We start from the raw sequence: 26,487 nt of genomic DNA on the forward strand, positions 1-26,487 counted from the left end.
ACACAGGGGAAAACGGAAATGAAAGATCATAATAAATAAGGTCAATCACAGAAGGAGGAATCAGTAAATTCATAAATGTACAGAGCCTGTGTTATGATTAAGTCTGGACAGAATCTCTGCAGCAGAGACATCAGATTTAAACACAGAGTTTCTGTAGACACGTCTGGGCTCGTCCAGCTCTTCTGATCATAATTATAATAATGCATTAATCTTATACAGAGCTTTGCCAGACACTCAAAGTCACTCTACAATTGTGTGCTTTATTCACACTCCAAATTCATACTAGACAAAGTGTCTTGCCTAAGGACACTGAGTTTTTACCACTGCTGCCCCATTGTGACTCCTGGAGTCGTGACCAGGCCAAGTCCTGCTGAGCTGCTGAGATCAGACGAGGTCGAGCTTTGACAAACAGGTTTGGCCTGTGGTGCGTTCAAGACATGTATAAAATGCTCGAGGCATTTATGACGCTGTGATCTGAACGTAGCTTTAGAAACAAAACTCATTCTGATCCTCTTTGTCTCCGTGTGTCTCTGTGTGTCTTTGTCTTCGTGCAGATGCTCTTCTTTAACATGCCCCTCACCTGTTACCTGTGCTGGAGTCTGCACCATCGCTGCTGTGGTCACTGCTTCACGTCTCATCTACGACTCTGGACCCCCTCTCGCCCCGCCCCCTCAGGCCACGCCCCCTCTAACCCTGCCCCCGTCTCCCGCTGTTTGACCGTGGCGGTGCACCTGTCCATGCTGCTGCTCCTGTCGTGGCAGGCGCACTCGTGTTACTTCCTCCTGGAGACGTATGGACCCATGGCGTTCCTTTTGTCCCCGGTCCGGACGTGGGCTTTGGGGATGGGTTTGGTCCTGGTGCACAGAGTGTGGACTTGTCCCCTCCCCGCCCTGAGGCAACACAAAGCCAACAGCGCCACCTCCTGACAGTGACCGCACACTGCAGGTTTAACTCGTGATGTTTTGTTCTCACTGAACAAAAAGAAGCACTAGTATTGGACTCGGGCTCTGCAGGGGGAGCTGGATGTGGGCGCCAGATAATGAGATACACAGAACAAAAATCTCCTTAGAAGTGTTCTAATAATCATTCACTCAGCCATTCTGCACCTTAGAGATGCCCACAAAACTCTCCCAGTGTATTTATATACTAAAATATGAAACATTCTAATTATTCACTTGATCAGATTTATGATTAGGCTTAAAGAGATACTTTAACCTTTACAAAATCTTACCCTTATTTTAAAGATGCACGGTGTAACTTTCCTGGTGGAGAGTCCGTCACCAGCTTCTCTCCATGGAGATGTTGTCTGGAATGTTCCACATTATGGCGTCACACTTATTTGTCTCTTTGCAAACAGCAGGTGACACCACAGGGCCCAATGCACCAGAATGACACTTTTTAAGTTGATTAAAAACAGTTAATTTTGTTGAGTAAATGTAAGATGTGTATGTTTAATGTCACACATCTCCATGGAGACACGCACATGGTGGATCCTCCATTAGAAAAGTTACACAATGCACCTTTAAGTCAACAGATGGTGCAAAGGAAAGTTGTGATGTCTAGGCCCCTGGTTTAGTCCTGGTTTAGTCCTGGTTTAGTCCTGGTTTAGTCCTGGTTTAGTCCTGGTTTAGTGCAGGTCTTGTGGGCTGTTCTTGGTCTGCAGTGGTCAGTATCAGTCAGAGGTGGTTTAATCCTGGTTTGTAAACCTGTCTTAGTTCTGAGTTAAACCTGGTTCGGTTTGGGTTTATTCCTGGTGTAGTGCAGGTCTTGTGGGCTAGTCCCAGACTGCAGAGTTTTGTATGATCAGTGGTTTAGACCTAGATTAAACCTTAGTCCTGGTTTAGTCCTGGCTTGGATTTAGTTTGGTTTTGGATTGGACTTGGTTTAGTTCTGGTTTTGTGTGCAGCATTTTTGAGGTTGTACCACTCTGCAAGTAGTCACTATCAGTCAGGTGGTTTAGTCCTGGTTTAGTCCTGGTTAAGTCCTGGTCTTATCCTGATCTTGTCCTGGTTGACACTTGGTTTAGTCCTTGTCTAATCCTTCTCTAATCTCGGTTTGGTCTTGGTCTAATGTTAGTCTAGTCCTGCTCTATTCCTGGTCTACTCCTGGTCTTCTCCTGGTCTTCTCCTGGTCTACTCCTGGTCTACTCCTGGTCTACTCCTGGTCTACTCCTGGTCTTCTCCTGGTGTTGTCCTGGTCTAGTCCTGATCTATCCTTCAGTTAGTCCTGGTTTGTGCAGCTCTTGTGGGGTTATTGTGGTCTGTATCAGTCAAAAGTGGTCTAAATCCTAATCTAGTCCTGGTCTAGTCCTGGTCTAGTCCTGATCTAGTTCTGGTCTAGTCCTGGTCTAGTCCTGATCTAGTTCTGGTCTAGTCCTGGTTTTATAGAGTTACCCAAGAAAGGATCATGCTGATTTTGATTGTTTATTGCTTTTTTTTTTTTTTTTTTTTTTTTTTTGTAAATTTCGCTGGTGGTTTTGATGTTCTGTCCGCTCCTTATGTTTAAACCAGTTTAAAACACGCCCACATTCAGCTCCCGGTGTGTCCGGTCTGCAGCCAGTGTCCAGACTCACAAAACAAAACTCTGTCTTTTTTTTTCTCTGGATCAGTGTCACCGTCCATAAACATCCGACAGTGTGACGTCTGGTTTCCTCCGTCTGCATGGCACCAGTGAACGACTGTGTGGGGCTGGGGACTGTTCAAACCTCTGTCCCGTCTTTAAACCACTGCACTCTCTGGGTTTTTGTCCCATTCCTTTTCCTAAAGTGGGGGCCATTTGTAGGACCAAGGCAAAACAGTTTATATTCTTTTGAAGTGTGACTCCCTAAAGCGTTCTGATTTTGATTGTAAATGTGATCACTTGAGAATCCCTAAGTACTTCTGCTATCAACAATGGATGTTAGAATATGTATTTTCTGTTGGATTTTATTTTATTAACTCCACAAAATAGATTTTACAGCTTAAAGGTGCACTACGTAACTTTTCTGGTGGAGGGTCTGTCAGCTGCTTGTCTAGTGTCATGGGAATATTCTTGCTTTGTCTAGAATGTTCCAAACTAGAGACTAAACCTATTTATCTATATAAGGAGACATCTACAGGCCACATTACAGGTCAGATCTGTGGAGATGCAGCTTTTTTCACTGAGAGTATTATTGTATTTTTGAGTTCTGGTCTAGTCCTGGTTTAGTCTTGGTTTAGTCCTGGTCTAGTCCTGGTCTAGTCCTGGTTTAGTCCTGGTCTACTCCTGGTTTAGTCCTGGTCTAGTCCTGGTTTATTCTTGGTCTAATCCTGGTCTACTCCTGGTTTAGTCCTGGTCTAGTCCTGGTCTACTCCTGGTTTAGTCCTGGTCTAGTCCTGGTTTAGTCTTGGTCTAGTCTTGGTCTAGTCTTGGTCTAGTCCTGGTCTACTCCTGGTTTAGTCCTGGTCTACTCCTGGTCTACTCCTGGTTTAGTCCTGGTCTAGTCCTGGTCTAGTCCTGGTCTAGTCCTGGTCTACTCCTGGTCTACTCCTGGTTTAGTCCTGGTCTAGTCCTGGTCTAGTCCTGGTCTAGTCCTGGTCTAGTCCTGGTCTAATTTTGATCTAGTGTTGGTCTGGGACAATAGAAACACCCAAAATGAATAAATACTAGATCCATGTGTTTAAAGTCATATCATGGAATATTCCAGACAAAGCAATAACATCTCCATGGAGACAAGTAGGTGATGGACCCTCCACCAGAAAAGTTGTGCAGTGCACTTTTAAAGGTAGAGTATGTAGATTTGATTTCAATATTTCTCAGATTTGATGAATATGACCTATAATAATCAAATATAGTGTTTACTGATGACTATTGTAATGATGATTTATTTTTAAATACAAAACATTGGATGTGACGGTCATGTTTCATTTCTCTTTCCTCGCTTCCTTCTCCTTGATTCCTCTCCTCGATTGTGTAGGAAATGTGAGGAAGTCGTGCCCACAGAGGGAGGAGAGAGGATCTAAACTCCTGGCACATGGAGGATTGAGGAGATGAAGCGAGGAAAGAAAACTGAGGCACGGCCGATGTGCAAGTGAAGCTCTGGAGATCAACTGAGATTTGAAAACCTTTTAAAGTGGTCCGAGCACAGTCTACATGCTCTACCTTTAAATGAATTTCAGCTGTCACTAACTAACACTCACTTTGGTGTTAATGGCACTTCTGAAAAACATATCGCCCAACCTGGAGTTTTTCTCACAGAACCGTATTAAATGTGCAGCTAATGCCAACTATTATTGTTCTACTCTAGATAATGAAGAGCCGGGAATAAATCAGGCCTGGTCTGGTCCTGGTCTAGTTTTGGTCTAGTCCTCTTCTAGACCTGGTTTAGTCCTGGTCTAGGCTTGGCCTCAATTTGGCCTAATCTTGGTCTAGTCTTGATCTAGGCTTAGTCTAGTCGTAGTTCAGTCCTGGTTTAGTCCTGGTCTAGTCCTGGTTTAGTCCTGGTCTAGTCCTGGTCTAGTCCTGGTCTAGTCCTGATCTAGTCCTGATCTAGTCCTGATCTAGTCCTGATCTAGTCCTGATCTAGTCCTAGTCTAGTCCTGGTCTAGTCCTACTCTAGTCCTGGCCTCGTCCTACTCTAGTCCTGGTCTCGTCCTACTCTAGTCCTGGTCTAGTCCTGGTCTTGTCCTTTTCTAGTCCTGGTCTAGTCTTGGTCTAGTCCTGGTCTAGTCCTGGTCTAGTCCTGGTCTAGTCCTGGTCTTGTCCTGGTCTTGTCCTGGTCTTGTCCTGTTTCAGTCCTGATCTAGTCCTGGTCTAGTCCCGGTTCAGTCCTGTTTCAGTCCTGATCTAGTCCCGGTTCAGTCCTGTTTCAGTCCTGGTCTAGTCCTGGTCTAGATCATGACGATGTTGTTGTACATCAGTAGAATCACCAAAACTAGATCAGAAACTGTTGCTATAAAACCGTGTACGTCTTCTAAGATTAAAAAAGTGAACAGTCCCCGGCCTTTTCCTCACGTTTCCACCAAACTCTTCCAGCGTGCACATCAGAGTCACCACGTCACCAAAAGTCTGGATCTGTGAAACCTGCTTCGATGGACAGACACTTTACACTTTTTTGGATCTTTTTGCCTTCACCACTGCCAAAGTTTGAACCAGAAGAACTGTCACTGTTTTTCACCTGCAAAACCGAGACTGGACCGGACCAGTCTGACCCAGTCCCAACCATATCGACGCTTCCTTTTTCTGTAACTGCTGATTCAATGCAAATTCTAGGATCATTTTGTGAGTGTAAAAGTCTGATTTTTGGGTGATTTTTGTGAATGAAGAAAAGGGAATCTGTTGCCAAGTACTGTATGATGTTTGGTTTATAATGTGTTTTTAATAAATGTACAGGTAAATGTCTATTGCACATAACTGCCACTGTAAACATAGACAGCAGACTCATGAAAACAGACATTAAAGCCAAATCAAAGCAGTTCATCTTGAAAATCAAATCTTTTAAAGTTTTTAAATTACACAAAATTTATTCTTGTGAGCTTTAAGTCCTGTTTTAACTCTGTGTCCTCCGCAAAAACAGACCTGGACTTGTGTTTTGTTTCATTCACATGTTTGAATAACTCTTTATTATTAGTCTGTCTACATCTCCAAAACTCAAAATGCTCAGTTCCACCTTGTGATGTCATGAAGTGGTAGTTTTCAAGTGAACAGCTCCTTTTCCTTTAGCTCAGTAGAGACTGGAGTTTACATCAGTCCTGGTTTAATCCTGGTCTAGGCAATTGGTCTAGTCCTGGTCCAGTCTTGATCTAGTTTTGGTGTAGTCCTGGTTTAGTCCTGGTCTAGTCCTGGTCTAATCCTGGTTTAGTCTTGGCCTACTCTTGGTCTAGTCCTGGTTTAGTTTAAAAACACAGTGGAGCACTTCCTGTATCACCACATGACATCACAAAGTGGAACAGAGAGTTTTCAGTTTGACAGAAGAGTCTGCAGGATTTGTGTGTTTATGATGATGAACCTGCTCTGTACTTTCCTTCTGTTTGTCTCCATGGAATGTTCCGCTATACAGCATTCTTATTTCAGGTGTAGGTGTTTTTATTGGTAAAAACAAACATTCTCTTTGTGAGCGGGATCTCCTCTCCACAGATCTGACTTGTTACTTGACTCTGTGGTGTGCTTGTGTTTAACATCTTTATGGAGACGATCACTTTTTAAATTTGAGTTGTTTTTTCGAGTTGAATTTGTATTTGTGTGTAGGTATAGATTCTTGTGTCCTGAATCTTCAGTCTTGTGGATACACCAGTGAACTGGTGATGAGGAATAGAAACTCTGTCTGGGTTTACTCAGAGTATCCACGATACTGTGGCCTGCAGAAGCAGGATCCTGAGCTGTACTGAGCATGTGCGAACTTAAATAACAGGTACAGTTTGAGCGCCAACTTTCCCAAAACAACTCAAACTCCTACCAAGACTTTTAAGCCATAATATTTTATACTTTGGACACAACAAAATCCAGGCACTCCAAAAAAGTGAAAGTCACACGAGGAAAAGTCTGGTTAATAGACCTTTATTTAAATGGTCAAAACCAACTATGACTGTTCCTCATCAGGACTTCATTCAAAATTAAAGCATGGACCAACCAACAGTGAGGACAGATGTTTACTAGAGAAAGACAAGGCAGGTCTTTTTCAATCATATTTTATACTTATAAACTAAATAAATAGTGTTTAATACAGCCACATTTGAACACCAGGCTCAGCTCTGTGTCTGTTTGTGTTGCTCTTCAACCAAACTGATGCTGTGACACTGTTGTATTTTTGGTGAGCTCCACAGTCTCATGTTCTTACTTGAATGTATGTTTTCTTTTTTTGTTTTTAGAAACCCATTAAAAAGCCTTAAATTAGTAAAGTTGCTACAACCAGTCTAAATGTCCAGGATACTGATTCCTTGTGTGGACAGGTGCAGAGTGTCCTGGTTTCTCTGAGCGCACAGAAGCACCAGCCAGAACACTGTCAGAACCAGGATAAAACTCAGAACTGGGATACGCACAAAAAAGAAAACAAACATTCGAGTAAGAACGTGAGACTGTGGAGCTCTGTCACAACTTCAGGAAAAGTCACAGACAAAAAATACAACAGTGTGTCACAGCATCAGTTTGGTTCAAGAGCAACACAAAATACCACAGAAGTGAGTCTTAAAATGTGGCTGTATAAAACAGTAGACTGCTTTATTTATATAATATTATTACTTGAAAAGTTCTGGTAGAAGTTTGATTCATTTTGGGAAAGTTGACACTCTTACTGTACCTGTTACTTGAGTTCGCACATGCTCAGTACAACTACAGTTTTGAGAAATCAGGATACTGCATCTACAGGCCCCAGTATCCTGGATACTTACAGGAAAACCCTGTGAGAGTTTCCTGGTTTTTCATAACCGGGATACTGGTGTGTCCAGGAGACTGTAGTCAGGACACAAAACCAGGATACTCCAAAAACCTGAGACTCGAGCACATAAACACCATATCCGGAATACTGTCATAACCAGGATAACATGGAAACTCGAGCTCTTGTAAACGCCCTCACTAAAAGCAGAAGTCCAAAAATCTAGTCCTACTAACTAAATCCAACAGTGAAAAGTGTATCAAATAAAAGTCGTTCTTCTCTTTCTTTAGTGCTCTGTTGTCCTCTGAGCTGCTGTCTATGTCCTCACCACTCACAGTATTTCATTTCATAAACTTGATTTTGATTTTTGTATCTCATTAGAAAAAAACACTCTTTTTCCGTGGACGCATCCCGCAGCAGCAGTAGTTTGTCTCAGGAAGGCCTCAGGCTGGTCCCATGTTACACTCACACACACAGGTCCACATGTCTGAATGTGAAGATGTGGCTCAAATGCAGTCCAATCCTCTCTTTTTATTTATTCAGTTAATTTAACTGTTGTGATCATTTTGTTGTTTTTTCATGTGTTGTTGGTGCACTGGAGAGGAGCGTTTCCACTATTCCAACAGTGTGTCAGTAAAGACGACTGAAATCATGAATTCTGTTGTTGTGATCATTTATTTTACACACACACAGACACACACAAACACATAAAGACAGACACACACAGACACATACAGACACAAACCCACCCACACATGCACACACACACACACACACACACACACACATCCATCCATATATACATACACACACGTACACACACACCCCTACAGACACAAACACACACACACATCAAGACACACACAGACACAAACACACACACGCGCACACACGCACATACACACATACATACATATATACATACACACACGTACACACATATGTACTAGGGGTGGCACGGTTCATGAAAAAAAAACAAAAAACGAACCGTTCGGTTCGCTTTTCACGGTTCGGGACGTGTGCGTACCGTACCGTTTCCACGGTTCTCGGCTTGCGCATTGTAGCCTCGTGCCCGTATGTGACCTGTTTCACTTTGGCGCAAAAGAAGAGGTGTGGAGGGTGGGTGCTGTGCGTCACGTGTAGAAATGCAAATACAACCAAAGATTCATGCTCTGTGTATTTTGATGGGGATGTGCGCGTCAAAAAACAGGATGGATCCTATTTTCTGAAATCTACGCTCGCAGGATGTGCTGCTCCATGTCTAGTGCTTACAGTGGAGCCACCCTCATTCACTTTCCATGCATTCTAAAAGTTAGCGAAATATGCATGCAGTGGAGCCAGGCCCTTAAACTTGCAGCCAAGAGCACAATCTCACTAAACCAAGTATCCCGACTCCTGAGGAGGGTTAGGGAGGTGGAAACATTTTTTCACCGAAGCACAACAGCTGCCTATGTCCAATAATAATGTGCTTAAAGTCAAGTCAAATTCAGTTTGTGCATGATTACATTACTAACTATAATTTTATGACTTTTTTAATGCTGTATCCTAAATTGTGAATAATTAAGCTAACATAGCATATGATGAAGTATATTTCTGGAGATTAAAGGTTGTATGGAGGATTTTTTTTTTTTTCAAGTTGTCAATGATAGATTATAGAGGTGCAGTAGCCTTGTAATTATGATGACCAAAAAAAAGAGAATAGAAATTCATCAACTCTGGACGTGGTGGGGCTAAACATTTGCCAATAGATAACGACACTGCCTCGTTATCTGTGAGCTGACAGGCTGTCAATCAAACTCCCTACGTTTCTAGTGTAACTGACTTGCCTGCGCGCTGCCATTACGTGGTTTACGTACGACTGTCACGCAGTCACAGACGCACAGACGCTGTTTACTCCACCAACGCAACAGTTCTTAGCGGCTTTTTTTGACCTATATCTTCCTCACAGTTAACACAAAGTTTGTTGCAATGGCGACAAGAATCCAGGAGCAGTTCGCCGCAAAAGAAAGTCCGTTTTTGAGATTGCTGAAAGAAGAAGACAAGGGGAAAAGCAGCGAAGCCAAACTAAGGTGATTCTTGTAGATTCATTCCAGCGATTCCGCGACTGAAGCAGACGCAGGGTCTAAAGACTGATGCATTGGTCCACAAATGACTCCTGGACAGGAAACTTCTGCTTATTATGAAAACCTACTTTATTTCCAAGAGCGAGACAAACGTTTTTCAGGACACAAAAGCGATATCCTATGTCTGAAAATGTAATTTTCAAGGCAAAGAAAGAGTCCGCTTGCTGCTGCGTGTTGTAGCTAGTTCATTCGCACTGAATCTCCGCGCACTCTTCTCTGCTCCCCTTTCCTGCTCCTGTCCCCGCTGCCCGATCCGCTCTTCTCCCTGCTCCTCACTTCTCCGGGCACGAAATGTCCGTGCCCCCCCTCCCCCCGCTCCTCACTTCTCCGTCTTGCCTAACCAACACTGTAGTTAGTTGTTTACAAGTCATGTGCAGCACCGGCTGTAAACAAACCTGTTTCTGGCGTAAGGAGGAGGCGGGAGGAGGCGTTTCTACGTAGGAGCTGTAGGGGAGGGGGGGGGGTTTCACGCATGCGCAACATTTGAAAAAGGACAAACAGTCGCTGGATTTCTCGTTCCTTGGAAAATCCTCTATACAACCTTTAAAGATTAAAAAGAAAAAAAATGACAACAAGAACCGTACAGAAGGAAAAAACGTGACCTTAAACCTCAATACAAACCGAACCGTGAATTTTGTGGCCTGTGCCACCCCTAGTTCTGAGGGAGTTTTTTTGTATTTTCAAACTCAACTGCTCTTTTTACTGTGATTTTGACTGTGATCATGGCACTGACTGTCTTTTAACTGCATATCCAAGTATCCAGCAAAGCAAAGGGTGGACAAAATAGATTTTACATACATTTCAGGCCAATTATTTTCCTGGTTTTCCAGCATTTCCAGGATCCATGCAAACTATAAGCAGTATGATTACTAAGTTACAGAATAAGTAATGATATTTTGAAAATGCCCCAATGTAAGAAACACTTGATCTTAAAACAAAAAATGAATTATTAAAGGAAAGGAAGAAAAAAGAAACATTGTTACTGATTTTCTAAATAATAAACGTCTTGTGAAACTGAACTACATGGATAATATTTCCTTTGTCTTTTAAAATAATAATTTAAAAAAATGACAGCAAAATGGTTTCCCTAATTGCTAACGTCTGCTTTTCCATTACTTAAATAAATGAAATTATTATTAAAACTTTTATTGAAATAGTTTGATTATTTCACCAGCTTGTGATAACGTGTTCAATTGTTTAGAGCTTCCGTGTTATTACACAGTGTTCATTCCAAATTTCACTATAATACATGAATCTTATGACAGACAAAAACTTAGGTGGCGGAAGACGTCTGTAGCCACAGTATGAAGTAGTCAAATACAGTGTGAGTGAAAAGCAAGAAGAGCAAAATGTGACTACACAGTTCTTATTGACATATTGTTAAAAAAAAAAAAAAAAGGGTTATAGGTGAGTTTGTAGTAAATTTAAATTAGAAAACTTAAGGGAAAATAATAAAAAGTGTCCCAAAAATATTGGCAGAGCTTATTTGCCATCTGTTGCTCTAGATTCTAAACAATCTGTATTGAAAAAAAAACAAACATTTAGAGTCATTTGAAATGGCTAATTTGCTTCTTTATTTACAATTTATTTACAGGACCTGTGTGTTGTGCCTTAACTCATTTATACAGACACGGGTTATGATGAGGTTGAGACTGGAGGGTGACTTACTTCTTGTTTTTCTTGTCTGCTTCAGCTTGGAGCTCCTCTGCTTTGATCTGCTGCAGCTGATCATCTAACTTATTCAGGGACAGCTGCAGCTCTTCACATCTGAGGAGAGCAGAGGTTTTCTCCTCCTCACTGTGTTTCAAAGCCGTGTTCAGCTCCTCAATAGTTTTCTGGTGGAATATGTTCTCCTCCACCGTGGCCTTGCGGATGGAGTTACATTTTTCTACTACAGCTATGAAACTCATTTTCTGTGAGTACAAATCATTTTGTAATTTCTGAACTTTGTTGTGCTCACTGTTCAAACTCTCCTCCCGCTCCTGTGCCTTGCTGAGGGCCTCTTCAGCTGTCGGCTCCTGCTCAGTGAGAGCAGACTCTAGAGTGAGGACCTGTTTGTTCCAGGTCTCCTCAACTGTCTGTATCTCTACTGCAAACGTTGACTCCAGGGCGAGCCACTGCTTGTTGAGGGCCTCTTTAGCAGAGTGTCTCTCTGCTGCAAGGGTAGACTCAAGATGGTAAACTTGTGCCTTCAGGGCCTCTTCAGCTGACCGTGTCTGCTCAACAAGGGCAGACTCCAAGGCAGTGACCTTCCTCTGCAGAGCCTGCTTCTCCTCGAGTGCCTTCTGGAGCTCCCGTTGGGTGCTGACCCGAAGCTTCTCTTTTTCTCCCCCTTCTCAATGGCCTCTTGCAGATTAGTCTTCAGTGCCCTATTCTCTAGTTTCTCTATCATTGTTTCTGTGAGAGAATTTCTATGTTATTTTAAGTGTTATAAATCATTTAACGATGTAATCATTTGTGTGTGTGTGAGAATAAAGTTACCAATAATTGTTATTTGGGTTTTTCCATATATGCAATCATATGACCTAGTTAAGGAGTTCTTGAATCATTAAGCTAATCTATTTATCTTCCATGAGAAAAATGATTAAGGGCTTTCCCCATCATGTGTTCAACATAAGTTTTTGGGTAGAATTCCCTGACATTTACTTGGTCCTTCGGAGCCGAGTTCCGGGTGCAGCTCAGCAGTGGGTGATCATCGTAGACTGCAAGTCTGTGCGCACAGCCGGGGTGAGAAGTAGCTGCCTCGACTAAGACCACTTTTCTCATGGCCAGTACACGGAGATCATCCTTCGCTGGTGCTGCCGACGGAATTCGAAAACCTTCATTGTGTTGAGACCAGGGCCAGGTCACAGAGACCCGGTTAGAGAAGTAATTCTAACTGAAACAAAGTAGAACAGTCATCCGTATGAGACCAGAAAGGTCAAAAGGACATAGTTAGAATAAAGTAACTTTCTAACTGGGTGACTAGAGCGAAATGTTTAAAGGCCAGGTCAAGACATAGTTAGAATAACCCAGATTTCTAGCTGAATGAAGTAACGGTCGACCAAGCAGACAGAAAGCCTAGGGAAGACTGACAGACCTTTTTTGGACTATTTTTTTCTGTTACAAACCCGTCAGTGTCTGACAATTGAAAGACAAACTTTATAAAACAGCAGTGAGTTATACACCCAGTTTCAAGCCGCTCGTAAAGAGTAGAAGCTTGTTTGAGACGCTGTTATAGAAGCAGAGAAACAGAGGCAATTGTTCTAGTTAAAAAAACTGAGCCCTCCATAGGCTGAAGGCTAGTGAAAGATCTAAGAGCAGATCCGAAGTAAAATACTTAGGACATAACTTAAATGCTCAAGGGAGAATTGCTAGCTCTGATAGGAAGTTAGCAATACAAAAAATACAAAACCAATCACTAATAAATGATGGCTTTTCTAGGATTGTGTAACGGCTACAGGGCTTGATTACTGGATCACGCCCTCCTCGCAAAGCCACTTCAAGACTTGATTTTTTCTGAACCTAGGGAAATGAATCACAAAGTAATTTGAACAGATGAGGCAAATTTGGCATTTAAAAAAATAAAAAGTGAATTAATGAAGTCAACTGTATTGGCCTTTCCAGATTACACTAAACCTGAGTGATACTGTGTCGTTTCCAAAAAACTTGGTACAGACCAAAATACTAAGCCAGCGAGTGAAAAAAGACAATGCTAATATCGTTGTATTACCCAAAATAAAGCTAACAAACTGATTTTTACCACTGTCACAGACTGATGTTAACGTACAGATGGATAATGTACTGTCATCACAAAACAAGAACAATAAAGTTGGCAAGAGTGCAGGCATCCCGGCGATCTGTGCCAAATGTCAAGGTTAGAGTTATGTTGCTGCTAGGAGACGGGGCATCAGTGGTGTGAGTCACAGAGAAATCCTAACATGCTGCTACCCCACATACACTGTTTCTGAGATAACAAAACTCCTGCCAAAAGTTTTGTCAACACACCAAGGGGTCAGCAGTGGACCTCTACCCAACATAGGCCTAAGGTAGAGGGACAAATTTACCCGACTGCTTCAGCTGAAAAAATGAATATGGCATGTTAAAAAATAGCTGGAAGAGAAGTTTTGACTATGCTTTATGTAACATTAATTCCGAGGCTAGGCTAAGGGTGTTAAAGTGGGAAACATAAAAATTTAATTAAAGGAGTACAGGTTATAATAACAACCAGAAGTCAAAAATGTTGATTATAAATGTATTAAAAGTAAAATGAAAGATAAATTATGAGCAGGTCCCAAATAAATAAATGAATTAGAGTCTATGAACAAAAGTATAAAATTTTCGGTTGTTTTATTATAAACTACAGTTTGAAAACAGTTTGTATAAATCCCAGGTCCAATAATACAAAACAAATAGTCTGTCCCACCGCACAGACTCTTAGCTCATTATCTGAAAGTTCGTTGAGTTGAGGTTGTTTTTCAGATCAGAGAATCCGTCTATGGGAAATCTGACCTTGGAAGGCAGAAACATAAATAAGTATATTGTTCAAAATAATTGCCTTAGTTATTTTAATATGACAACTATGAACGAATTAAATCAAGAGTATGTGTAACATATGTAGGAAACAAAAACATAAACCAGGTATAATGTATATAATGAATTATTGATAATTAATTATTCATCCTAGTATTGATCCAAAGTTCAGTTGAATTAAGTAAACTATGTGTAAATAAATCATTTGCTATAGCATTCAAAAATGAAGTCATGTTATTAAAGATAAGTGCATTTAGTTTGTATTCATCAAAATGTCAATTCCAAATACTGGTCAAATATTTCCAGGCAGAGATCATAGTTAGATCCAGTTTATAAATTAAAATGTTGCGCAACAATCATACTATAGAGAAGTTAAGAGGTAGTTAGAGAAATTAAAGATTTTGTCAAATAAAACATACTAGCGACACTACACCAGGGGTGTCAAACTCATCTTGGTCCGGGGGCCGTATCCAACCTACTTTGATCCCAAAGGGGCCGGATCAGAAAACTCATGGCATATAAATCCCAAAAATAACAATAAGTTCAAATATCTAAATAAATCTATTACAGAAATCTTTTTTAATTGATGAACTCTTTATTATAATATTATAATATTATGAACAGGCTGAAACTTTAAGAAAAAATCAATTTCAACACAATGTTTTAAAAATAACTTGTATGTAAATAGGAATAAGTCAATTTTTGTTGGAAAATCCTGCACTCGGCTCCACTTTTCTCATGTTGGACATTTTGTTGATGAGGGTGTCACGGTCAACAGTCAAAACGATCGTCCTTTAAGAGCGTTTGGAAAGAGACAAGTCTTCATTTGTGCTGCTCTGGTGGGAGGGGCCACGTACAGAGATGCTAAGCACCGCAGAAAATTACCAATATTTTAATAGAAAATATAATTCAAATATTTTAGTAGAAAATCACCCAAGGGCCACATTAAAGGTCTTGTGGGGGCTGGATCTGGCCCCTGGGCCTTATGTTTGACACCTGTGCTTTACACTGTTGAAATTTAATATAGGAGCTATTCACATAATGGCAAAAGACTCACCTTAAAAGGACAATGGAATACGCCGTTATTTAGAAATTTCAGAGCTTTGTTTAGAGTTTTACAGACAAAACACATCAGCCGCAGCGGAGATTGAGGGGAAGTAGAGTGCGGGTACCGATCCATGGTGTACCTAATGGCAGTGTTGGGAGTAACGCGTTATAAAAGTAACGAATTACAGTAATGCATTACTTTTTGCTGTAACGCAGTAATGTAAGGCATTACAGGGGAAAAAAATAGTAATATTTTACTCGGTACAAATGTGAGTAACGCGCGTTACAGTGTTTTTTTTAACCTGGATTGAAGTGGTGGGTTTTTCTTCATACAAATTCGCTCAAATCACCTCGATATCAGCAGCGGTGAAACGCCGGAGATGCGCCCTCATAGACCTTCAGGTAACCGCGGGCGAAAGGACTGACAAAGAACTCCACGCTGTTTAGACCTGGTTTAGACCTGGGTCAGTTCTGGTTTAGACCTGGTTTACACTCGTCCCTCCCTCTATCGCAGTTCACTTTTCGCGGTCTCGCAGATTTTTTTTGTGTGTGCAATTTTGCATGCCTTTTTTTTTTTTTTTTACATTGTATGAATGCGTATTGCGTTCCTCCCGCTGCGTCCTGATTGGCCAAGGGACTCCTGTCTCCTGTACAGTACAGTACAGAATGTGTTCAGCTGCCAAATTTAAATACATGTTCAATCTCTAGCAGTGTGATTCTGAAGTGCTGTACGGTTGTAAGTTTTTCTCCCGACGAAACCCACAACGTCGACGAAAACGTTCTGCACCGACAAAGGCTCCTGCGCTCGCACCCAAAAGGCAGAGGAAGATGCAAACCATCACACAAAAAGTTGGACTTCTGGACACGCTGAAGGAAGGTAGAAGTTACGCGCTGTAACAGACTCTTGCACCGGCTCGGGTACCTGCAAATAGTTGCTGAAATCAGGACCGTGAGCCCAAGCAGCAGGGTCCATAAAGAGCGATCGGGTGACAGCCGCTCTTACCTCCGTGAGGTGTGGAGCAGAGCCGCTCCTTTCTCCTGCGGTCACCTTCGAGCCCTTCCCTACAGTGAGTCCTGTTTTAGTCCTAGTTCACTTCTGGTTTAGTCCTGGTTCAGCTCTGGTTTAGTCCTGGTTCAGCTCTGGTTTAGTCCTGGTTTAGACCTGGTTTAGTCCTGGTTCAGTCCATATACAGTGCAAAAGTTATTTTGGTGAGTGTAACTTAAAGTAATGCAATAGTAATGTAATGCCTTACATTTTAAATGCAGTAATATTGTAATGTAACGAATTACTTTGAAATGACAGTAATAGGTAATAAATAACGCATTACAGTTTCAAAGTAACTTGCCCAACAGTGCCTAATGGAAGGGGAAAGTGCGGCAGCAGAACAGGAAGTAGACAGCCAAAATACAGTCGCCAAAATAAAAGTCTGCTAAAATAAAAGTGTATTGGGTTACGTTTAATCGCCGTTACTTTGGTCCCTTCTGATTTTAGATAAAACACTAAACTATTGCTAAAATGTTAAAGGCACTGTATTTTGATTTGTTTGAAAATGTTCTATTCAATTGTATTCAAGTGATAGAGTAACTTTAACCTAGTTTGTACTGGCTTGTTTTCCTTAATTCTAACCTGGTAGTAATAATTTAGTACTGATTCAAATTGCTTGTAGCTTCTATATACTATGTTTTAAATAAACAATATTGTTGAAGAATTTCAAACTATGTAATTAATGGGTAAAAGAGAAGCTCTGAGTAGTCTTAAAGCAACAGTTATTTTATTCAGTTACTTTGAATTTAATGAATATTATTGCTTTGAATTTAGTAATAACTCATCGTGTGCAGGAAGTAGTAGTAGCAGCTTTTGCAATCACAGCCTCTGCAGAGGTAGTGCTGTTTCACCAGCTAAAAGTTTCACATGCAGTGGCAGCACTCCTCCTGCAGACCAAAATGGCATTTGTATCGCCAGCCAGACACCTAACGTGTATGACAATATTATTGTCACAACCGCATTTAACTATAGAGAGATGTACTGCACTGAACCCAGCCACCTTACTCCAAATTTACATAGACGGAGAAAAATTACCTTCAAATTTGTCTGCACAGGCAGCAGAACTAATAGCCTTGACTGAAGTGTGTAAACTGTACAGAGACAGACCTGCCACAATTTACACAAACAGACAATATAGCAGTATATGTCTTTTGTCGCCAGTGGCAGCTGAGGGGGTTCAAAACCACCACAGGTAAAGAACTGTTCACAAACAACTTCTTCAAAATCTATTAAATGTTAGTCAACTACCAAAGAAACTAACAATAATTAAAATGTGAAGTGCATACAAAAGGAACAGATTCGATATCAAATGGTAATAGATCTGCAGATATAAAAGCGAAAGAAAAAGCATGTGGAATATACACACAAGAAACAGTAACTGATACTAAAGGTATTTTGCAAATAGTACAAGAGCAAGTGAATACATCTGAAAGGGCGACTTGGTTGAGAAACGGTGCAGAAATCAGATCAAAGATATATGGGGGATCAAATGAAAAAAACATTTTTACCAATCGATGTTTAAATGAGCATGAGCCATGAAGTATATCATGTCTCAACAGGAGGGATGGTGGCACTAGTAAATCAATACTTTGATACAATAGGATTCAATACCTACTGTTAAAGAATCACTGGTCGGACCCAAATATGCAGAGGAAAAAAAAGTATTTTAGTTGCAAAAATAGTCTTGGCGGGGGATAGATTCCAGGGGAGGCAGGACGGGTCCGGGTTGGCTGCAGATGGGAGGTCTGTGGAGATGGAGGCTGACTGGAGGCTTACAGAGACTGGTGGTAACGGGATGTGGCTGGCTCCAATACGGAAGAACTGACGAACGGATGAAAGAAAACAGGTAAGAGTCAAAATCTTCAAAAATGCTCAAAAACACAAAAGCCTGAGTTGTTCACCACTTGGTTGACGGAATGATCTGGCACTGGAGAGCAGGTCAGCAGGTCTTTTATTGCAGGAGATGATTACTTGACGAGGATCAGGAGAGGAGCTCAGCAGGTGAGATGATTTGGGGACCTGCCCAGGAAAAAACAAATAAGGTGAGAGAAGGGAAGAGGGAGCAGGGAAAGGAGGGGTAGGAGGGGCAGAAAGAAACCCTCACATCTACTCAAAAATGTTTTTGCAGACTAAGACTAAGGCTGCGTTCAGACTGCAGCCTGAAGTGACCCAAATCCGATTTTTTGGCTTCTATGTGACCTGTATCCGATCTTTTAATGACAGTCTGAACGACACAGATCCGAATTTTTCAAATGCGACCCAGGCCACTTGGATATGTGCTCCTGAATCTGATACATATCTGATCTTTTCACATGCGACTTCAGTCTGAACGGCCAAAGCTCATCCATCCGACCTACACGTCATTAACAAGCGACAAACATCACTATTCTGCGCTGAAGCAGGCGGAAACCGGAACTGTAAAATCGCCAGGTGCTCAATGCTCGCGACCATATTTGGACAACTTCCATAAACACAGAGCACGCTCGCTGCGGTTGACGCATGACGTCATCGTGTCCTCCAGTGCGCATGCGGGACACTTTCGGGCTGTTTACCGTTCACACTGAAGTCACAGACAAGTCGCATTTAATTGGAAATGTGAACGACCTCGCAAAAACATCGGATTTCACAAAAAAATCGGAATTGAGCATTAAGCCCTGCAGTCTGAACGTAGCCTAAGAGAGGCCGGTTTCCTCAACCAACCTACCCCCTTTCAGACCAGATATATGGATTTTATTACTATTTATGAATAATAGATGTTTTTTCAAAATGGGTTGAAATATTTCCCACAGCTAAGCCTGATGCAATCACGGTGGCAAAAACCCTATGTAACCACATTATTCCCACCTTGGGTATATCAGAAATCATTAGAAGTGATAACGCATTTTGTGAATAAGGTCATAGTCCCCGACCGCCACGCAACGCTGCAGATTTTTGGTACATTTGTCCTCGCCTGGATTTTTTTCCTAATTTTGCTATTAAAACTCTCCCTTTTATCCCCTAATGAAGTGCTATACATCCTTTTTTTCAGTACAACCTGTTCAATCTGAATGCTGTAGTTGTGTCATATGGCTGTAATAAAAGCTATAGCACTAGAAATACAAAGGAAAAAAAAAAACGGAAAATAATATTCACACTCCTTTATTCAAAACACACAGCAAACATGTATAAACAACTTTTTAAACATAATAAATACTTAGTTTAGGGTCTTAGCTACAAAAGTGCAAAATATGAAGTTTGTAGGTATTCTAAAAATGTCATTTTTGCCCTCAAAAAAAAAAAAAGTGCACTCGTCCAAGTCCTTCACTAGTGCCAATCATGGAAGCAGTTCCTATCAGGCACCAGGCATAGTGCCACATCACAGGCCTTGCATTTCCATGCAGTACACTGCCTCTTCACCCTGTGTTTGTCAGCAGTGCACACATGACAGCCTCCCATATGATCCTTGCCTGCTGCGGTCTTCCTGGTGTGGTGGTTAGTAAGTGTGGTGATGGAGATGAAGTACTGAGGAGTGGAGATCTGGATCTTCCATGTCCTCCATCCCTGCCCCTCCTCCTGCTCTCAGAGGAGATCGTAGGTGTTGAAGGTGTTGATGGTTCTGGACGGGTGGCTGGGGTTATAGACACTGATGAAGCTGGGGAGACACCTGAAGTGAATGGCACAGGGGAATCTGGAGGAGCCTGAGGAACATCCTCTGACTCAGCACTAAACAACAGAAAAGGAAAAAATGTTAGTTTGTGTAAAACTTGTGTATTACATATGGACTACAACAAGTCTAAGTCTAGTGCAGCAGGGGCAAACACAATGCACAACCCCATCCCCCACCCAAATGGTGTCAACAGATTATGACCTCACTAATTAGGACATCCACACCTCCCAAACCACTTCATCCACTTTACACATGTAGTTTGTAGCTCGTTATTACAAACAACAACATACATGTCATAAGTCTAGTGCAACACAGGTAAACAGTTGTCTGAAGTTCACAATCTCATCCCCCACCTAAATGATTATACCCCTCACGCATCAAATAAAACTGTATCCAAACAATGCGTAAATAGGCATTACGCATGCTACTATTATGTATTTACGCCCGTTTACTACAAGTGTTGCATGATGTTTGCTCTAAATAACTATGAAATATTTGCTACTTACTCTTCAATAGGGTCCAGATCCTCCAGGTAATCCAACTCTTCATCTGTATAAAAAGTGTCCACATCGGACTCGGCGTCACTGCCAGGCTCCGTTACCATCGCCACTGCTTCCAGCAAGGAAAGTGACGCTTTGCGTGCCATTTCTGTTCGTGCCATTTCTGTTTCGTTCGTTCTTTCTTTCTTTCTTTCTTTCTTCTGATAGACTTCCCGGAGCTCTTTATCCTCTGTGCGCAAAACAACAAATGCCTTGGCACACGAGTGTGTGTACGCCGAGCGCGCATCTGCGCGCACCTGCTCACACCCGCGCGCACCCGATTCATTGCTCGGCACTAGGCTGTTTACGTCCTGTTGGGTGTATTATGTATCATTTGCAAGTAAAAAAAAACTTTTCAAATAAAAATAGTAAGGGATGCGCAATTACGCACACCGAGATGCGTAATCTGCCATTTACTTGAGAAATAATGGTACTTAGGTCTGCTTTATCAAATGCTATGAGCTCAGTAGCTCAGATGAGTAAACTATCTTCACTTACAACAATCTTTGGCAAAGTTTGGGCCAATGAAAATGGTTGGAGTGCGTCACGCGCCGAAGAGCGAAGTTCCTATTGGACACCTGTTTTCACTACGTCACCACGCAGCGTGCGTGTGGACGAGTCCACCTCCGAGTCTCCAGCCTCGGCTTCCTCCTTGGAAGATTTGATGGTGGGACTGAGGAGATCCTCAAACTTTTCTTTTGACTGTCCGACAACATCCCCAGTCGAGGTCAACAGCTCTCTTATTATTTGACATAATAATGTGTGTGTTCAGTTTTGTGTGTTTTTCCTTTTGAAGCAAATGAACAGAGCATGGATCAGAGAGAGCACAGAGAGGACGGAGCCCCTGCCTCTACAACCACTCACTCCCCCAAAGCTCAGAGGTAAGAGACTAACACTCCACCACTGTTCTCCATGTCAGAGCTCAGACTAAAACCACTGCTCCATCTGTGTCCACAGATCTGCTCCTGGGACCAGCACCCACTCATTCAACAGTGATCGCTCTAATGATGGAGGGATTGATTTGAAAAGAGAACATGGTCCACAGTAAGTCACACTCACAACACCTTATAACATCACCACTTTATGTCAACAAACATTTGGATATAATGTGGGTGACGTGCTTTTACTGAAATAAAAACATGTCCAGGAGTGGTCCACAGTTCACACACAATCACATTCAAATCAGAATGATACACACAAGTCTGTTCTTTGTTCCATAATTCAAACTTTAAAAATATCTAAACTGGATGTGTTTGTTGTTGAATGTGCCGTACTGAAGCGTCTGTGGTGAAGGCCTCATCAACACTTTGTAGAACCTTCTGAAGTATCTGACCTGAGTCACAACAGTCCCATGTGTTTTACTGTGACTGAAGTGTGTTTTCTTCTGTGTCTCAGGATTCACCAGAAACATCCTCCGTCTGAACCTGGTCCCAGCTGTGAGTCCCTCAGGAGTGACAGGTCTAAGGGACAGCCACTTGATTTTGCCAAGGAGCTGTGAGTTTTCAAAAGCATTGATCATAATAATAAATAATAATGATGCATGTTTCATGTGTCTCTGTGACAGAGGGGAGCAGCCGGGTCCAGAGGTCTCCAGTGGTCAGCACCATCACACACAGCTGGACTCCATATTTAAGGTCTGTTATTCACTAAAGTTTGGAAATGTTCAGATGAATGAAGCTTGTTTCACACAGATCTGACACTGACTGCATTTGTGTTGTTTATAATGTGTCTGTTCAGCTTCTGGAGGAGGACATCTTCACTTTTGTCCAGAAGGAGCTGAAGAAGCTCCACAAGGTTCTGAGTACAGATGATCCAGAAGGTTTAGATCCTGTGGAGGATGAGGATGAAGAGAGCAGAGGAGCTGCAGTGAGGCTGTTCTGAAGATCACACTGAACTTCCTGAGGAGGATGAATCAGAAGGAGCTGGCTGAGCGTCTGAGGAGCAGTAGGACCATTTAACACATTTAACAAGGTGCTCACAGTCATTTTATCTTCTCTGAGACTCAGGTCTGTATCTGTTGTCGTCATTCAGGGACTTCTTCTGGAGTTTGTTGGCGTAAACTGAAGTCTGACCTGCAGCAGAAGTTTGAGTGTGTGTTTGAGGGCATCGCTAAAGCAGGAAACTCCAGCCTTCTGAATGAGAACTACACAGAGCTCTACATCACAGAGGGAGGGTCTTCAGAGGTCAACCAGGAACATGAGGTCAGACACATGGAAACAGCCTCCAGGACACCAGGCCCAGCAGAGACACCCATCACATGTGAAGACATGTTTAAAGGCCCAGCTCACACACATGGAGTCATCAGAACAGTGCTGACAAAGGGAGTGGCTGGCATCGGGAAAACAGTGCTCACTCAGAAGTTCAGTCTGGACTGGGCTCAAGGTGAAGCCAACCAGGACATACAGCTGCTGTTCCCGTTCACTTTCAGAGCACTCAATGTGCTGAAGGAGAGAAGCTTCAGCTTGGTGACACTTGTTGGTCACTTCTTTAGTCAAACACAAGCAGAACTCTGCAGCTTTGAAGACCTCCAGGTGCTCTTCATCTTTGACGGTCTGGACGAGTGCAGACTTCCTCTGGACTTCACCAAAACCGAGGCCCTGAGCGACCCCACAGAGTCCGCCTCAGTGCACGTGCTGCTGGTGAATCTCATCAGGGGGAGCCTGCTTCCCTCCGCTCGCCTCTGGATAACCACACGACCCGCGGCGGCCAATCAGATCCCTGCTGAGTGCATCTCCATGGTGACAGAGATCAGAGGGTTCACCGACCCGCAGAAGGAGCAGTACTTCAGGAAGAGGTTCAGAGACGAGGCCGACACAATCATCTCCAACATCAAGACGTCCAGAAGCCTCCACATCATGTGCCACCTGCCGATCTTCTGCTGGATCGCTGCCGCAGTCCTGGAGCATGTGTTGAAAAGCAGAGGAGAGCTGCCCAAGACCCTGACTCAGATGTACATCCACTTCCTGGTGGTTCAGGCTAAAGTCAAGAACATCAAGTATGAAGAAGGATCTGAGACAGACCCACACTGGAGTCCAGAGACCAGGAAGATGGTGGAGTCTCTGGGAAAACTGGCCTTTGAGCAGCTGCAGAAAGGAAACCTGATCTTCTACGAGAGTGACCTGAGCGAGTGTGGGCTGGACGCTGCAGCGGCCTCAGTGTACTCCGGAGTGTTCACACAGGTCTTTAGAGAGGAGCCAGGCCTGTACCAGGACAAGGTCTACTGCTTCATCCATCTGAGTGTGCAGGAGTTTCTGGCTGCTTTTCATGTCCATCAGACCTTCATCAACACTGGGATCAACCTGCTCTCAGAGAAAACACAGAAGTCTACAAAGTTCAGTGTGAAAAAAAAACTAAAGCATCTTCATCAGACAGCTGTGGACCAGGCCTTACAGAGTCCAAACGGACACCTGGACCTGCTCCTCTGCTTCCTCCTGGGTCTTTCACTGTCGACCAATCAGAGCCTTCTACAAGGTCTGCTGACACAGACAGGAAGTAGCTCCCAGACCAATCAGGAAACAGCTGACTACATCAAGATGAAGCTGAGTGAAGATGTGTCTGCAGAGAGGAGCATCAACCTGCTCCACTGTCTGAATGAACTGAATGATCGTTCTCTGGTGGAGCAGATCCAACGGTACCTGAGATCAGGATGTCTGTCTGAAGGTGAACTGTCTCCTGCTCAGTGGTCAGCTCTGGCCTTCATCTTACTGTCATCAGAAGAAGATCTGGACCAGTTTGAGCTGAAGAAATATTCTGCTTCAGAGGAGGGTCTCCTGAGGCTGCTGCCAGTGGTCAAGGCCTCCACCAAAGCTCTGTGAGTCTCCTTTTGTTTAACAGAGGATGGTTTGATTCAACTTTTACATAAACAATATTTTCTGTCTCCAGACTGAGCAGCTGTAACCTGTCAGAGAGAAGCTGTGAAGCTCTGTCCTCAGTCCTCAGCTCCCAGTCCTCTAGTCTGACAGTCCTGGACCTCAGTCTCAACGACTTAAAGGACTCGGGGCTGAAGATGTTGTGTGTTGGACTGAAGAGTCCTCACTGTAAACTGGAACAGCTCAGGTCTGAGGGGTTCATATTCTTCACTATTATTACATAACCTGTTGGTATTTGTGTTGGAAAATCACAATTGATAAAGTCCCATAAAGATCTGGGACTTGTTCTTTGTCTCATTTGGGTTGAATGTTACAAATGAATGGACTGATTCTGATAATCTGTGTCCTCAGACTGTCAGGTTGTCTGCTCTCAGAGGAAGGCTGTGCTTCTCTGGCCTCAGCTCTGAGGTCCAACCCCTCCCATCTGATAGAACTGGACCTCAGCTACAACCATCCAGGAGACACAGGAGTAAAGCTCCTGTGTGCTCTACAGGAGGACCCCCACTGCACACTGGACACTCTCAGGTATGGACATGCTCGCCTGCTTAACACTCACAATCATAAATGACAGTGTCATGAATAAAAACAGACTTCAGAAGCACCAGAGGCCTGTGCACCACAGACTGAGAGGAGTGTTAGGGTCAAAAGAAGACATTTGAATGTCACATGAAGTGAAAATTCTCTGAGACAAACTCTGATGTGGTGTGTTTCCTTCAGACTGACACCTGCTGGAGAACGATGGATGAATCCAATCCGGAGATGTAAGTCTGATTTAACCCATTTAACTCTGGTCAGTTTTATGATTTTATTTGTGTCACACAAACAAAGCGTCTGTCAGCATTCTGTTACACAACCGAGTCATTTTTGAGGGTCACAGCATTTCCTTTTTGAGCGAGTTCAAACACTGTTGTGATGTAGAGATGTAGAGTTTCAGGGGTCATCATCTGGACACTTAGTGTAGGAATGTATGGAGTGATGTCAGAGAGTGGAACTGCACTTTGTCACTGCAGCAACAAACTCCAGAGAAGTCCAGATTTACACTGAGAATAAATTCAAAAAGGAAATGTTTTTACACTCACATAAATGTGAGACAAACAGAAGAGTGGAATGTTGAGAGTGGACAGGGGACTAACTGCTGCTGTGTTGTGTTTTCTCTCCATCAGATTTCTGTGATCTCACTCTGGATCCAAACACAGCTCACAGAATCCTTAAACTGTCTGACACCAACAAGAAGGTGACATGTGTGACAGAGGTGCAACCGTATCCAGATCATCAGGAAAGATTTGACGTCTGGGCTCAGATTCTGTGTTCCACTGGTCTGACTGGTCGCTGTTACTGGGAGGTCCAGTGGAGTGGACATGTTTCTATATCAGTGTCTGACAGAAGAATCAGAAGGAAAGGACACGGTTATGACAGTTTGTTTGGACACAATGATCAGTCCTGGAGTCTGTGGTGCTCTGAAGATGGTTTCTATGTTCTTCATAATAATAATCAAACCCTCCTCCCTCAGCCCTGCTCCTCTTCTGGGAGAGTAGCAGTGTTTGTGGACTGTCCTGCTGGCTCTCTGTCCTTCTACACAGTCTCCTCTGACCAACTGACCCACCTCCACACCTTCTACACCACATTCACTCGCACTCTGTTCCCTGGGTTTGGGCTCTGGTGGGTTGGCTCCTCAGTGTCTCTGTGTGCTTCGAAAGACTTACTCTCCTCGGTGTAAAACAGTCCAACAATTTTCATCTATTTTTACATTGTTGAACAAATAAAGTGATGTTACAGTTTTTCTCCGTTGGTTTGGTTCATTTCTTGAAACAGAAATGACATTCTCAAAACAACATGGACAAATTTCCAAACATCTTACAGTCATTCACAACAGAATCACATTTCTCATTGATTTCATCAAACTGTAAATGTCTTAGTGCATGTCTCAAGTGTCTCAGTGCATTTTGCACTTGGTTCTGTACCGTCTACTGTTTACACAATGAACCACGTTTAGATCATTTTCCAAATAAATAAATCTTGCTGATCTAAACTGATGAGATGATTCTCAGTCTGATGGTTGTTCTCTCCAAAACATGTCAGCATCATTTCACTGTCTGAGTCATCATCTCCACAATAGTCTGTTCAACTGTCAACATTAGTCAAGACCATGATACCATGAACACCATATGACAATAAATGATATATTTTCTTAAACTGGTGGTTAATAAATCATTTATTGATAAAATGTATATCTGTCTGTGTCTCTTTTTGATCATCACTGCTTCGTTTCCTGCACTGAACCTGTAAGTTAAGCCTCGGTCACATGTTTTATACTTTACCTCTGCCTCTTTCCTCTGTACTTAACAAACTGCTTGTATTAGTCATTCTTCTTTTTGCTTG

The 26,487-nt window shown here is 42.6% G+C and overlaps 3 protein-coding genes across 3 annotated transcripts in view; 2 read left to right on the forward strand and 1 right to left on the reverse strand.

Annotated features, from left to right (window-relative positions):
- The window catches only part of tmem62 (transmembrane protein 62), a 36,411-nt gene extending 28,446 nt beyond the window's left edge, over window positions 1–7,965 (forward strand). Inside the window, exon 13 of the mRNA XM_020924571.2 lies at window positions 555–7,965. Within this exon, the coding sequence (XP_020780230.1) occupies window positions 555–926 (372 nt within the window). The 3' untranslated portion in view covers window positions 927–7,965. The remainder of the gene's footprint in view (window positions 1–554) is intronic.
- Window positions 7,966–19,446: 11,481 nt separating this feature from the next.
- On the reverse strand, window positions 19,447–20,779 carry LOC129409457 (protein phosphatase 1 regulatory subunit 35-like). Its single transcript, XM_055155587.1, has 2 exons — window positions 20,207–20,779; window positions 19,447–19,756 (listed from the first exon to the last, which is right to left on the reverse strand). Exons 1-2 carry the CDS (start codon window positions 20,359–20,361, stop codon window positions 19,447–19,449), a joined length of 465 nt encoding a protein of 154 aa, XP_055011562.1. The 5' UTR covers window positions 20,362–20,779.
- A 73-nt stretch (window positions 20,780–20,852) lies between these two features.
- On the forward strand, window positions 20,853–25,886 carry LOC129410063 (protein NLRC3-like). Its single transcript, XM_055157191.1, is given in 11 exon segments — window positions 20,853–21,120; window positions 21,197–21,283; window positions 21,635–21,733; window positions 21,804–21,873; window positions 21,977–22,088; window positions 22,091–22,183; window positions 22,271–24,050; window positions 24,122–24,295; window positions 24,460–24,633; window positions 24,826–24,869; window positions 25,272–25,886. Coding segments are annotated over 11 exon segments (3,258 nt in total). The 5' UTR covers window positions 20,853–21,049; the 3' UTR covers window positions 25,826–25,886.
- Window positions 25,887–26,487: the final 601 nt, after the last annotated feature.

Source organism: Boleophthalmus pectinirostris, unplaced genomic scaffold (genome assembly GCF_026225935.1).
Source record: "Boleophthalmus pectinirostris isolate CB_2022bp ecotype Guang Dong unplaced genomic scaffold, ASM2622593v1 HiC_scaffold_10, whole genome shotgun sequence".
Taxonomy (NCBI): Eukaryota; Metazoa; Chordata; class Actinopteri; order Gobiiformes; family Gobiidae; genus Boleophthalmus; species Boleophthalmus pectinirostris.